The 14,856-nt window shown below is 39.5% G+C and overlaps 1 gene segment (V, D, J or C); it reads right to left on the reverse strand.

The window, feature by feature from the left end:
• Positions 1-449: 449 nt before the first annotated feature.
• Positions 450-11,967, reverse strand: LOC129621958 (T cell receptor delta variable 1-like). The segment is given in 3 exon segments: positions 450-502; positions 11,327-11,701; positions 11,919-11,967. Coding segments are annotated over 3 exon segments (477 nt in total).
• Positions 11,968-14,856: the final 2,889 nt, after the last annotated feature.

Genomic DNA, 14,856 nt, shown 5'->3' on the forward strand with positions numbered 1-14,856 from the left:
ATCCCCAGCTCACAGTGAAATCATCTATGAAGTTTAATGTCTGGCTCAAGAAAAGGAACATCAATCACAATGATGTGTCTGTGCACAACCGTTGGTCTTTCATTTGTTTCTTAAGAAACTGGCTGATGCTCCATGAAGCTTGAGGAACACAATGTTTAATCCCAGAAAAATGTACTGAGCTCTGTGTTGTAAAACGATGAAAACTTCCATCCACATTCCAGAAAATTAATTGGAGATTCAAAAGTAGACAGTGATGTGCTCTGGGAGACAGGAAAAGTTAATAACATTGAGACTAATAGCTACACATCCTAGAACTTGCAGCAGCTCTTGTAAGGGTTCCTGGAATCATGCATCTATTGCCAACTTGTTAGACATTTTCCATGCACTTGTTCTTAATAAACTAACTGATTGACATAGATGGTGTTCACCTCCTCCTTGAACAGTGGTCCTTAATCCTCATGTTCCCTATGCCGATGCTTGTGGATGTTGTGCAGCAAGGATGCTACGGCAGAGGAATAGACAGAAATGAAGGAAAACAAAGTGGAGGTTGGTGTGAGTGGTAGAAAAAGTAGGAGGAGGGAAAAAGGGTATCAGGAATAGAGAAGGGAAGGGATAATCAGAGCAGGGAAATGGGAAAGCATGTATAGGAATAGGAAGGTACTTGGAAAGGGCTTAGGCTATTGGGCTAACCTGAATCCTTGACCACACACATTCAACAAGGGATAATAAGGCACAAGTTGTCTTTAAAGTGGAAGTATGTCATTTTTCCTTTTGGGGGGCACATCAATGGAAAATAAATTCCCATTCCCTTCACCCAGAAAGAAATACTGTTTTCAGATGAATCAGCCCCCTCTTGTGACTGAAGAGAAGAACTGCAGATCTAAATCCGGACCAAAAGTCAGCAAGGAACTTTTTGAAAACCCCTCAAGTTTGCAGGTAAATGGGCTTCCCAGGTGGCGCGAGTGGTAAAGAACTCACCTGCCAATGCAGGAAACTTCAGAGACCCAGGTTCAATCCCTGGATCAGGAAAATCCCCTGGAGAAGAGCCCATGGCAACCCAATATTCTGCCTGGAATATTCACTAGAAAGAGGAGCCTGGTGGGCTACAGTCCATGACTCACAGAGTCAGACGCAACTGAAGCATCTTAGCACACAGCACACACGTCTTACTTGTAATACCTCTGTACTCATCTGTATTTTCTTGATCCTAAACACTCCATAGCAGTGTTTTAATTATCTTTGACTGCCTTACTGCAGTCATATGATTCTCATTTGTTGATCTCTTTAAGTTTTCATTTGTCTCTAACCTTCCTATATTTAAATTTTACTTCAAAGGCCATGTAATTCAATGTTTATAAAAGAGCTTGGTATACAGTGGACACTCAAGAATTACTAGTATCCCGAATGAGCCGATAACTCATTATTCATTATTTAATGAAAAAATTATGTTGAACAATTGTTTAAATTATTCTGAAAACAATCTTCCAATTTTATGGAATTCATGCCAAATAAAAGGCTCAAATAGTATAAACAGAGGGTTATTATTGTGAACAAAATGAACAATAAATTGTGAACAAAATGGACAATAATAAATCCAAGTCTAGGATTGAGGAAAATTCTATTGAAGATATGAGAGTAAATGTTATGGTAATCATGCTTTGTTCATTTAACAAACATTCATAAATACTCAATGGAAGTCTTATTGTTGTTCAGTCACTCAGTCGTGTCTGACTCCATGTGACCCCATGGACTGCAGCACACCAGACTTCCTGGTCCTTCACTATCCCCAAGAATTGCTCAGACTCATGTCCATGTGTGGATGATGCCATCCAGTCATCTCCTCCTCTGTCATCCCCTTCTCCTCCTGCTCTCAATTCTTCCCAGCATCAGGGTCTTTTCAATGAGTCAGTTCTTCACATCAGGGGGTCAAAGTTTTGGAGCTTCAGCTTCAGCATCAGTCTTTTTGATGAATATTCAGGGTTGATTTCCTTAGAATTGACTGATTTGATATCCTTGTTGTCAAAGAAGCTCTCAAAGGTCTTCTGCAGCACCACAATTAGAAAGCCTCAATTCTTCAGCTCTTAGCCTTCTTTAGCGTCCAACTCTCACATCCATACATGACTACTGGAAAATCATAGCTTTAACTCAATGGACCGTTGTTGGCAAAGTGATGTCTCTGCTTTTTAATATGCTGTCTAGGTTGGTTATAGCTTTCCATCCAAGAAGCAAGTGTCTTTTAACATCATGGCTGCAGTCATCTTCCACAGTGATTTTGGAGCCCAAGAAAATAAAATCTATGACTGCTTACACTTTTTCCCCATCTATTTGCCGTGAAGTGATGGGATCAGATGCCATGATCTTAGTTTTTTGAATGTTGAGTTTTAAGTCAATTTGTCACTGTCGTCCTTCACCCTCATCAAGAGACTCTTCAGTTACTCTTCTCTTTCTGCCATTAGAGTGGTATCATCTGCATATGTGAGGTTGTTGGTATTTCTCCTGGCAATCTTGATTCCAGCTTGTGATTCATCCAACCCAGCATTTCACATGATGTGTGATGTACTCTACATACAATGTAAATAAGCAGAGTGACAGTATACAGCCTTGAGGTACTACTTTCCCAATTTTGAACCTGTTTGTTGTTCCATGTCCAGTTCTAACTGTTGCTTCCTGACCTGCATGCAGGTTTCACATGAGGCAGGCAAGGTGTACTAGTATCCTATCTATTTAAGAATTTTCCAGTTTGTTGTGATCCACATATTCAAAGGCTTTAGTGTAGTCAATGAAGCAGAGGTAGATGCTTTTCTGGAGTTCCCTTACTTTTTCTATGATCCAGTGAATGTTGGCAATTTGATTTCTGGTTCCTCTGCCTTTTCTAAATCCAACTTATACATTTGGACTTTCTCAGTTCACATACTGCTTAAGCCTACTTGAAGGATTTTGCACATTACCTTGCTAATCTATGAAAAGAGTGCAATTGTACAATAGTTTGAAGATTCTTTGGTATTGCCTTTCTTTAGTATTGGAATGAAAACTGACTTTTACTACCCCTGTGACCATTGCTGAGTTTTCAAAGTTTGCTGGCAGAATCAGTACAGCACTTTAACAGTATCATCATTTAGGATTTTAAAAGGTCAGCTGGAATTCCATCATCTGCACTAGCTTTTGTTTGTAATAATGCTCCCTAAGGCCGAAGAATTGATGCTTTTGAACTGTGGTGTTGGAGAAGACTCCTGAGAGTCCCTTGGACTGCAAGGAGATCCAACCAGCCCATCCTGAAGGATATCTGTCCTGGGTGTTCTTTGGAAGGAATGATGCTAAAGCTGAAACTCCAGTATTTTGGCTACCTCATGTAAAGAGTTGACTCATTGGAAAAGACTCTGATGGTGGGAGGGATTGGGGGCAGGAGGAGAAGGGGACAACAGAGGATGAGATGGCTGGATGGCATCACCGACTCGATGGATGTGAGTCTGAGTGAACTCCGGGAGTTGGTGATAGACAGGGAGGCCTGGCGTGCTGCGATTCATGGGGTCGCAAAGAGTCGGACACGACTGAGCGACTAAACTGAACTGAAGGCCCACTAGACTTCACACTCCAGGATGCCTGGCTCTAGGTGAGTGACCATCGTGGTTATCTGGGTCATTAAGACCTTTTTTGTACAGTTTTTCTGTGTATTCTTGCCACCTCTTCTTAATCTCTTCTGCATCTGTTAGGTCCATACCATTTCTGTCCTTTTTTTGTGCCCATCTTTGCATGAAATGTTCCCTTGGTATCTCTAATTTTCTTAAAGAGGTCTCTAGTCTTTCCCATTCTATTGTTCCCTGCTATTTCTTTGCATTGTTCACTTAAGAAAGATTTCTTATCTCTCCTTGCTATTCTCTGGATTTCTGCATTCATTTGGATATATCTTTCCCCTTCTTCTTTGTCTCTTACTTCTTTTCTCAGCTATTTGTAATCCCTTCTTAGAAAAACATTTTGCCTTCTTGCATTTCTTTTTCTCTGGGATGGTTTTGGTCACTGCCTTCTGTACAATGTTACTAACCTCCAACCACAGTTCTTCAGGAACTCTATGAGATCTAATCCCAGAATCTATTTGTCACCTCTACTCTATAATCATAAGGTTTTTGATTTAGGTCATACCTAAATGATCTAGTGGCTTTTCCTACTTTCTTCAGCTTAAACCTGAATTTTGCAATAAGGAGCTCATGATCTTAGCCACAGTCTGCTCCAGATTTTCTTTTTGTGACTGTATAGATTTCCTCCATCTTTGGCTGCAAAAAATATAATCAATCTGATTTCTGTATTAACCTGCTGGTGATATCCATGTGTAGGATAGGCTCTCATGTTGTTGGAAGAGGGTGTTTGCTATGACCAATGTGTTTTCTTGGCAAAACTCTGTTAGCCTTTGTCCTGCTTCATTTTGTACTCCAAGGCCAAACTTGCCTGTTACTCCAGGTATCTCTTGACTTCCTATGTTTGCATTCCAATCCCCTATGATGAAAATGATGTCTTTTCTTGGTTGTAGTTCTAGAAAGTCTTGTAGATCTTGATAGAACCATTCTTCATAGATCTCTTTTGGATCCAATTTAAACTCATATTGTCACTGGCACAGAGACATACATTCATCCTGTTCTGGGTCAAGTCTTCCTTATATCCAAATCTTCTCCAAGGAGCCCTGTAAATGGTACACTCTGGATGACAATAAAGGTTTGAGACACTTTTCATAGCTAGGAAAGTTTTGTCTCATTTCTCAAAGATAAAAATAATTGGAACAATAAAACCTGTCCCATAGGGTTTTGATATTTAAATTGGATAATGAATTGGAAATGCATCTTACAGTGCCTGACATATAGTAAGCTCAATAAATATCAACTCTCTTTATTCTACTAAAACCTTCCTTTCCTTCAATGGACAGGCTTGTGACCTGCTTTTCCCCCAACATCAGTTCAGTAATGGAAGCTTCTAGGACATTTACCTAATCACTTAGTTTCCTGGAGATAGTCACTCTTTTTCCTTATCCTTTTGATGTGATAGCCAGCTAGTTGCTGAAAGGACACAGATAGATCAGGTGAGGCTTGATTTTGGGTTTCCTAAAAATAGTAAAATCAAGGACATATTGCATGTTTACTAGCTACTATTGGATATAATATTTCTGAATTGGATCTCCAAGATTTTGCCATTCTTATTAACTATTTTCACTTCATATTGAATTATCAGCTTTTAATATATTCTGAATTTGATTCCCATTTCAGTAATGTAGATTGCATATATAGCCTTCCAGTCCCATTGACTTTCCACTCTCTTAGCAGTGATTTTTAACAACAAAAAAAAATCTAAAAATATACTTTCATGCTCATAAGAAGCTTCCTTGACAGTTTTGTTTTAAAAACTTTGAGAATGCTTTCCTTTTGTGACTGCCACTGCTTGTGATGAGAACTCAGGCGTCACTCTTGATAATGTTTCCCAGAACACAGCATATTTGTTTCTTCTGACTATTAGCAAGATTTTCTTCCATTAAATTAGACCCTTGGGTTTGTCTTCAGTGCCTTACAAACTTCTGCCAAAACCACAGTGGTGAACTTGCAGAATTCTTTATTCATCTTTATGACTTTTCACATAGCATTGCTCCTGAATAAGGAGCTTGCTTTATAGGAAGTCAAGTACAACAGTAAGTGGAAGTTCTTGCTATGATAAAAAAAGGTTATGGAATGGGTAATAGATGAGGTAGCTATAAATACCAGTTACAATCATGTGGTCATTTGCAGTAACAAAAGCTATAATAGTTATAAAATTATCTTCATTTTATTTTTTTTAATTTTATTTTATTTTTAAACTTTACATAATTGTATTAGATTTGCCAAATATCAAAATGAATCCGCCACAGGTATACATGTGTTCCCCATCCTGAACCCTCCTCCCTCCTCCCTCCCCATTCCATCCCTCTGGGTCGTCCCAGTGCACCAGCCCCAAGCATCCAGTATCGTGCATCAAACCTGGACTGGCAACTCGTTTCATACATGATATTTTACATGTTTCAATGCCATTCTCCCAAATCTTCCCACCCTCTCCCTCTCTCACAGAGTCCATAAGACTGTTCTATACATCAGTGTCTCTTTTGCTGTCTCGTACACAGGGTTATTGTTACCATCTTTCTAAATTCCATATATATGCGTTAGTATACTGTATTGGTGTTTTTCTTTCTGGCTTACTTCACTCTGTATAATAGGCTCCAGTTTCATCCACCTCATTAGAACTGATTCAAATGTATTCTTTTTAATGGCTGAGTAATACTCCATTGTGTATATGTACCACAGCTTTCTTATCCATTCATCTGCTGATGGACATCTAGGTTGCTTCCATGTCCTGGCTATTATAAACAGTGCTGCGATGAACATTGGGGTACACGTGTCTCTTTCCCTTCTGGTTTCCTCAGTGTGTATGCTCAGCAGTGGGATTGCTGGATCATAAGGCAGTTCTGTTTCCAGTTTTTTAAGGAATCTCCACACTGTTCTCCATAGTGGCTGTACTAGTTTGCATTCCCACCAACAGTGTAAGAGGGTTCCCTTTTCTCCACACCCTCTCCAGCATTTATTACTTGTAGACTTTTGGATCACAGCCATTCTGACTGGTGTGAAATGGTACCTCATAGTGGTTTTGATTTGCCTTTCTCTGATAATGAGTGATGTTGAGCATCTTTTCATGTGTTTGTTAGCCATCTGTATGTCTTCTTTGGAGAGATGTCTATTTAGTTATTTGGCCCATTTTTTGATTGGGTCATTTATTTTTCTGGAGTTGAGCTGTAGGAGTTGCTCGAAACTAGAACACTTTCTAACACCATACACAAAAGTAAACTCAAAATGGAATAAAGATCTAAACGTAAGACCAGAAACTATAAAACTCCTAGAGGAGAACATAGGCAAAACACTCCCTGACATACATCACAGCAGGATCCTCTATGACCCACCTCCCAGAATATTGGAAATAAAAGCAAAAGTAAACAAATGGGACCTAATTAACCTTAAAATTATCTTCATTTTACATGAATATATTTTTGTATATATTAACCATTTTTAGCTTCTCTCTCCTCTTTGCCTGCCTGTGGTAAAAGAAAACATGCCACTACAATTTAATCTTACATCTCAGTGTATCTAAGTAGTTAAGATACAGAATTCAACAGGGGAGTGTGATTCAGCTAGATGAGGAAAGAACATCACCCGTAAATGGATAAATGAACTTGGTATTCTCTTTGAAGGAGAGAGCTTGTTTTGGTTGAATGAAGAATAATTGCATTATATTAACAGGAAGCATGTTCAGACTTAAACTGAAGAAAGTGGGGAAAACCACTAGACCATTCAGGTATGACCTAAATCAAATCCCTTATGACTATACAGTGGAAGTGAGAAAAAGCTTTAAGGGACTAGACCTGATAAACAGAGTGCCTGATGAACTATGGACAGAGGTTCATGACATTGTACAGGAAACAGGGATCAAGACCATCGGCAAGAAAAAGAAATGCAAAAAAGCAAAATGGCTCTCTGAGGAGGCCTTAGAAATAGCTGTGAGAAGAAGAGAAGAGGAAAGCAAAGGACAAAAGGAAAGATATACCCATTTGAATGCAGAGTTCCAAAGAACAGCAAGGAGAGATAAGAAAGCCTTCCTCAGGGATCAGGACAAAGAAATAGAGGAAAACAATAGAATGGGAAAAACTAGAGATCTCTTCAAGAAAATTAGAGATACCAAGGGAACATTTCATGCAAAGATGGGCACAATAAGGGACAGAAAAGTAGGGACCTAACAGAAGCAGAAGATATTAAGAAGAGGTGGCAAGAATACACAGAAGAACTGTACAAAAAAGAGTTTCATGACCAAGATAATCACGATGGTGTGATCACTCACCTAGAGCCAGACATCCTGGAATGTGAAGTCAAGTGGGCCTTAGGAAGCATCACTACGAACAAAGCTAGTGGAAGTGATGGAATTCCAGGTGAGCTATTTCAAATCCTAAAAGACGATGCTGTGAAAGTGCTGCACTCAATATGTCAGCAAATTTGGAAAACTCAGCAGTGGCCACAGGACAGGAAAAAGTCAGTTTTCATTCCAATCCCAAAGAAAGGCAATGCCAAAGAATGCTCAAACTACCACACAATTGCATTCATCTCACATGCTAGTAAAGTAATGCTTAAAATTCTCCAAGCCATGCTTCAGCAATATCTGAACCATGAAATTCCAGATGTTCAAGCTGGTTTTAGAAAATTGCTGGTGCACTGGGACGACCCAGAGGGATGGAATGGGGAGGGAGGAGGGAGGAGGGTTCAGGATGGGGAACACATGTGTACCTGTGGCGGATTCATTTTGATATTTGGCAAAACTAATACAGTTATGTAAAGTTTAAAAATAAAATTAAAAAAAAAAAAAAGAAAATTCAGAGGAACCAGAGATCAAATTGCCAACATCCACCGGATCATTGAAAAATCAAGAGAGTTCCAGAAAAACATCTATTTCTGCTTTATTGACTATACCAAAGCCTTTGACTGTGTGGATTACAATAAACTGTGGAAAATTCTAAAAGAGATGGGAATACCAGACCACCTGACCTGCCTCTTGAGAAACCTGTATGCAGGTCAGGAAGCAATAGTTAGAACTGGACATGGAACAACACACTGGTTCCAAATAGGACAAGGAGTACGTCAAGGCTATATATTGTCACCCTGCTTATTTAAGTTGTACTCAGAGTATATCATGAGAAATGCTGGGCTGGATGAAGCACAAGCTGGAATCAAGATTGCTGGGAGAAATATCAATAACCTCAGATATGCAAATGATACCACCCTTATGGCAGAAAGTGAAGAAGAACTGAATAGCTTCTTAATGAAAGTGAAAGAGGAGAGTGAAAAAGTTGGCTTAAAGCTCAACATTCAGGAAACTAAGATCATGGCATCTGGTCTCATCACTTCATAGGAAATAGATGGGGAAACAGTGTCAGGCTTTATTTTTCTAGGCTCCAAAATCACTGCAGATGGTGATTGCAGCCATGAAATAAAAAAAAATGCTACTCCTTGGAAGGAAAGTTATGATCAACCTAGATAGCATTTTAAAAAGCAGAGATATTAATTTGCCAACAAAGGTCCATCTAGTCAAGGCTATGGTTTTTCCAGTGGTCCTGTATGGGTGTGAGAGTTGGACTGTGAAGAAAGCTGAGCACTGAAGAATTGATGCTTTTGAGCTGTGGTGCTGGAGAAGACTCTTGAGAGTCCCTTGGACTGCAAGGAGATCCAACCAGTCCATCCTAAAGGAAACCAGTCCTGGGTATTAATTGGGAGGACAGATGCTGAGGCTGAAACTCCAGTACTTTGGCCACCTCATGTGAAAATTTGACTCATTGGAAAAGACCCTGATGCTGGGAGGGATTGGGGGCAGGAGTATAAGGGGACAACAGAGAATGAGATGGCTGGATGGCATCATCGACTCAATGGACATGAGTTTGGGTAAACACCGGGAATTGGTGATGAAAAGGGAGGCCTGGCGTGCTGCAGTTCATGGGGTCGCAAAGAGTCGGACACGACTGAGTGACTGAACTGAACTGAACAGGAAGCATAATTTTCCTGTTGTCCTTATCAGAAAGTTTTGTTCTTCAAAGAGGTAATGATGAATTCTTAGTTAACAAGGAGTGAAGTTAACTAGTTAAGCTATTGTGGTGGCTTTGTACTATCTCAATTTAACTATCTGGAAATCTGTTTCCCAGAATCTGTATTGTTCTTGTTTATGGTTGGCCATGAAAGAGGTCTGCATAGGATTTGGAAGGTACTTGTCATGCAGTAGCCATGTTTCTATGTTTCACAGGTTGATGCAGCGCTCCAGGGACTATGGCAACTGAGAATGTTGCTGCTGATCAGGTAGTTCAATTTATTGTTGACTCATAACTTGACCTTCCACCAGATCTCTTACTCATGTTATCTTTGTCTTTGACCAAGTATGCTTGTAGCATGATGGCAAATGACATCCACTTCTCCTGAAGGTCACCCAGTACTGTGACACTGAAGGAGGTAAGAGAAAAAGACAAGTTTCAGTGTACCTTGTGGGTTCCATTGTCCTCATATATTTCCATACATGTCACAGTTTGTCCGTGCTTTTGTCCACATCCAACTTTCCTTCACAAATATTACTCTGGTTGACTTACAGTGAATTCAGGCACAACACCAAACACAAATATAACAGTTTTTATCTGTATTTAGTGTTGGAATAAAAATGGAACAGACTCTTCCACTGGCTCTAGCCCCTGCCTGTAAATAATCATAGGTTCAGTTGCTCTGTGGTGTCTGACTCTTTGTGACCCTATGGACTGCAGCACACCAGGCCTCCCTGTCCATCACCAACTCCTGGAGTCTACCCAATCTCACGTCCATTGAGTCAGTGATGCCATCCAACCATCTTATCCTCTGTTGTCCCCTTCTCCTCCTGTCTTCAATCTTTGCCAGTATCAAGGTCTTTTCCAATGAGTCAGTTCTTTGCATCAGGTGGCCAAAGTATTGAAGTTTCAGCTTCAGCATCAGTCCTTCCAAGGAATCTTCAGGACTGATTTCCTTTAGGATTGACAGGTTTGATCTCCTTTCAGTCTAAGGGACTCTCCCCAGGTCTCCTGCATTGCAGGCAGATTCTTTACCAGCTGAGCCACAAGAGAAGCCGAATAATCCTTATAATTATCGTCTTACTCTACATAACTGGTAATTCTTCTCTGAACATGCCCTGACACGATGTCTAAGAGGAAAGGGCTGTATGATAAGTGGCTTCAGTTATGTCCTACTCTTTGTGACCCTATGGACTGTAGCCCACCAAGCTCCTCTGTCCAAGGGATTCTTTAGGCAAGAATACTAGAGTGGGTTGCCATGCCCTCCTCCAGTGGAACTTCCCAAATCAGGGATCAAATCTATGTCTCTTACGTCTCTTGCATTGGCAAGCTAATTCTTTACCCCTACTGCCTGGGAAGCCCTAAACGGAAAGAACTAAGGAAATGGTATTCATGACAATTTCAGATACTATATCAAGATTTGTGATGTGAGGATCTTTAGGTGAAAAATGTCATTATATAGTATTATGGGGCAAGTTTTGAAATTTAGACAACTTTACACATGTTCTATATGGTTGATTTAAAGTCAAAAATCAAGAGGAGAATGTACCAGTAGAAAGGTACTCTGGACACCTGCTTCCATATGACATGGAAGGAGCTTTTATTTAGAATTAAATCTTCTGATCCAGACCACAAATGAAGCAACCACAGGACCACCATTTATTGTCTGGGAGATCCAGGTGTGTATTTCAGCTAGGGTCCTACAGCAGAGAGGCTTTCTCTTATCAAGCTTGGAGGGTTTTTGTTCAGCTTTTCCTATTACTTCAAACACTGTGAGTTCCCAGACAGCACAGAAGTACTTTGCAGAATCTTCCAATTGTAAGTTTGAAATGGTGAGGCTGGATGATTTACCTGATCTCTCAAAATTTATAGAGTAATGGCCATCCCTTGTAAGGAAAATCATCTTTCCACTGGGACGTTGCTTGTACCAAAAAATGTTGTGACTTGTTGTTACAATAACAACTTGTAAAATGTTGTTGCTCCGACTTGTTTCATACCGACAGTTCAGGGTAACTGACTCCCCAACTTGACTGGATATGCCTGCTTGGTCTTGAATAACTTTATGGGCTACACTGGATCCTGTGAGGAAAATCAGAAAACAGAGATGAAACAGTGAATAAAATAGTGTAGGGATCAGACTCATTTAGGACCACCACCTCCCAAAACAAACTGAAATCCTAAGATGCTTGCTTTTCCCCAGTCCTCCTTTCCTCCCCAAGGCCCTTTGAAGCACCACACACCTGTGTGCAGGCCTTTCACCCTGAATACTCGCACCCACGTTTGGGAGCATCCCTACCAGAGAAGGTGAAGGCCAGGAACATCCAGAGCAGGCTGGAGAGTGGCATGAGGCATGGGTTCCCCTGCACAAATGTGCTCAGTTTTGCCTCAAGCTGAGAGTGTCTTTGTGCTCCTGGCAGCACATATACATATAACCTCAGGTCCTGTGTGACTCCTTCAAACAGGAAGTGGGGTTTGTCATTTGCATACGCTATGTGGTCTGTGCACAGCTGGGAAAAAAAGTCTGGCTCACCACAAACTTTTACTTTGTCAATTTTTCTTTCACTGGTAATTAAGTTAGGCTGATCCTGAAAGGGGGCTTCACAAAAGCAATTAGTAATAAAGGTTTGAGCTGAGGGGAATTGAGGAACAAACTAGGTGACATTCACTGATAATTATTCAACACAATAATTTTGCCATCCCATTTAAAACAGCATTTGTTTTTTGTTTTAAACATTTTATTAGAGTATAGTTGATTTACAGTGTTGTGTTAGCTTCTGCTGTACAGCAAAATGAAATATCCATCAACAGAAGAGTGGATGGAACATATGTATAATGAAATTGTTGCTGTTGTTGTTTAGTTGCTAAGCCATGTCCCACTGTTTTTCAACCCCATGGACTGTAGCCCTCCAGACTGCTCTGTCCATGGGATTTCCCAGGCAAGAATACTGGAGTGGGGAACCATTTCCTTCTCCAGGGGTTCTTCCTGACCCAGGGATCAAACCCATGTCTCCTGCTTGGCAAATGCATTCTTTACCACTAGGCCACCAGGGAAACCCATGATGAAATCATTCAGCTATAAAAAAAAGAATAAAATAATCCCATTTGCTGCAACATGAACAGATCTAAAATAAAATTTAGTATAAGCTATGAACCCTTCTTGTAATCTATTTACTAGTCATTTATTTAGCCTACAATTAAATATATATTGCTCCATCCAGAATCTAAGTACTTTATTTAAAAACTCACAGATCTTTGGTCTTCTTGGTGAAATGTAGTTTTATCCAAAATTTTTAATGTATTTTTTTTCTGGGTTTTAGGGCTCTACTTAGTTTTTTCAATATGTAAAATTACTTTGACATCAAATGATTAAAAAAAATCAGTCCTTCTGTCTTTAAGGCTCTATTCTATTGATTGTGTTTATATGAATTTATGACAGGAATAAAATAATTATACTTTTGAAACATGATATTAAGTCTTATTTATTAGATTTTGAGAAGGATCAGAATATTCAGTCTCATTGCCTCCACAAGTAGAATTGTACTTATTAGATCATGTGTCTTGGAATTGTCCTCGTGTCACATTTTCTATCCCACTGGCCCAAATTGTTCAGTCTCACTGCTTATTATTTTTTCTTCTTGCAAAATACACTTTAGATAAGCATGCTGGATCTTTCTGTGCCGTAGAATTATACTGCACTCCAACAAAACTTAGTATCTACACCACAGATGGTGATGCATGAAGTTTTGTAAACTGTTACATGTTCATTGAAGGCAGGAGGAGACGGGGATGACAGAGGATGAGATGGTTGGATGGCATTACCAACTCAATGGACGTGAGTTTGTGTGAGCTCAGGGAGTTGGTGATGGACAGGGAAACCTGGCATGCTGCAGTCCACTGGGTCGCAAAGAGTCAGAAACAACTGAGCAACTGAAGTGAACTGAACTGACGTGTTCATTTAGAATATAGCTGTCAATCTTCCATTTGGTTTCATCATTTTAATGGATGAATTAATAAAAAGAATAAAAGGCACAGAGATAATAGAAAAGAAAGTACAGACAAGGTCTTTAAAACAGTGCCAATTCCTTGGTTTTAAGTTCCTTGAGTGGTGTCGTTAATGACTGATACATGGAGGAGAGTGCATATTTAGTTGAGACATCTTCTCCCCTGTCCCATTTCACCTGAGTGCTGTCAGGCAGCTGATGCCTTGGTTTGCTGGTATCTTAAAAGAAGAGATCATGAGTGCTCACAGCAGCCTGGGCAGCAGCATGATATTGTACATGTAGCATATATATTTATATATAACAATTATATACATTATATATACCAAAAAATTAATATTGATAAAATATTTTAAAAATATAAATGATAATCTGATACATCAGTTTTATATGCACTTTTTTATGCATAGCTCTATGAAATTTTATCACAGGTGTATGTTTTTGTACCATTACAAAAATCATGATACAGAATTGCTCCATCTCTAGAGAAAATGATTTTCATACTATCTCCACCCCTGCAACTCATGATAACCCCTAGAAACTACTGATCTTTTGATGTCTATATTTTGTCCTTTTGAGAATGCTGTAAAAGTAAACTCATACATTATGTATGCAATTGTAATAATATAGTGTGTAAGCATGTACCATGTAGTCTTCTGAGATGCTTTTTTCACTCACCATTGAGATCCATCTAGGCTATTGCATGTATCAATAGTATATTTCTTTTAATCACTACAGACTGTCCCCAGCTTATGATGGACCAACTTAGGATTTTTGACTTTATGGTTATGAGAAAGGTATATATACATTCACTAGAAACCATACTTTGTATTTTCAATTTTTATCTTTCCCCATGCTGGTAACATGTTGTATACATTCTCTAATGATGCTGAACAGCAACAGCAAGCTGAGCTCTCAGTCATCCCTGGGATCGTGAGGGTAAACCACTGATCCACTACAACCATTCTGCACTCATACAGTCCTTCTGTTCTTCACTTTCAGCACAACACCTTAAGGTTAGGCTAGGCTAGACTCTGATTCACAGTGTTAATTATACTCATTTTATACTTATGATATTTTCAACTTAAACTGGCTTATTGAGACTTAACCCTATTTCAAGTTGAGATAGATCTATAAGTAATACTTTATTGTATGGGTGTACCACAGCATATTTATCTATTCACACAATGAAGAACATTTGGCTGGTTTCCAGCTTTTGGCCATCACAAACACAGC

The sequence above is a fragment of the Bubalus kerabau genome, chromosome 10 (assembly GCF_029407905.1).
Source record: "Bubalus kerabau isolate K-KA32 ecotype Philippines breed swamp buffalo chromosome 10, PCC_UOA_SB_1v2, whole genome shotgun sequence".
In the NCBI taxonomy this organism is placed as follows: domain Eukaryota; kingdom Metazoa; phylum Chordata; class Mammalia; order Artiodactyla; family Bovidae; genus Bubalus; species Bubalus kerabau.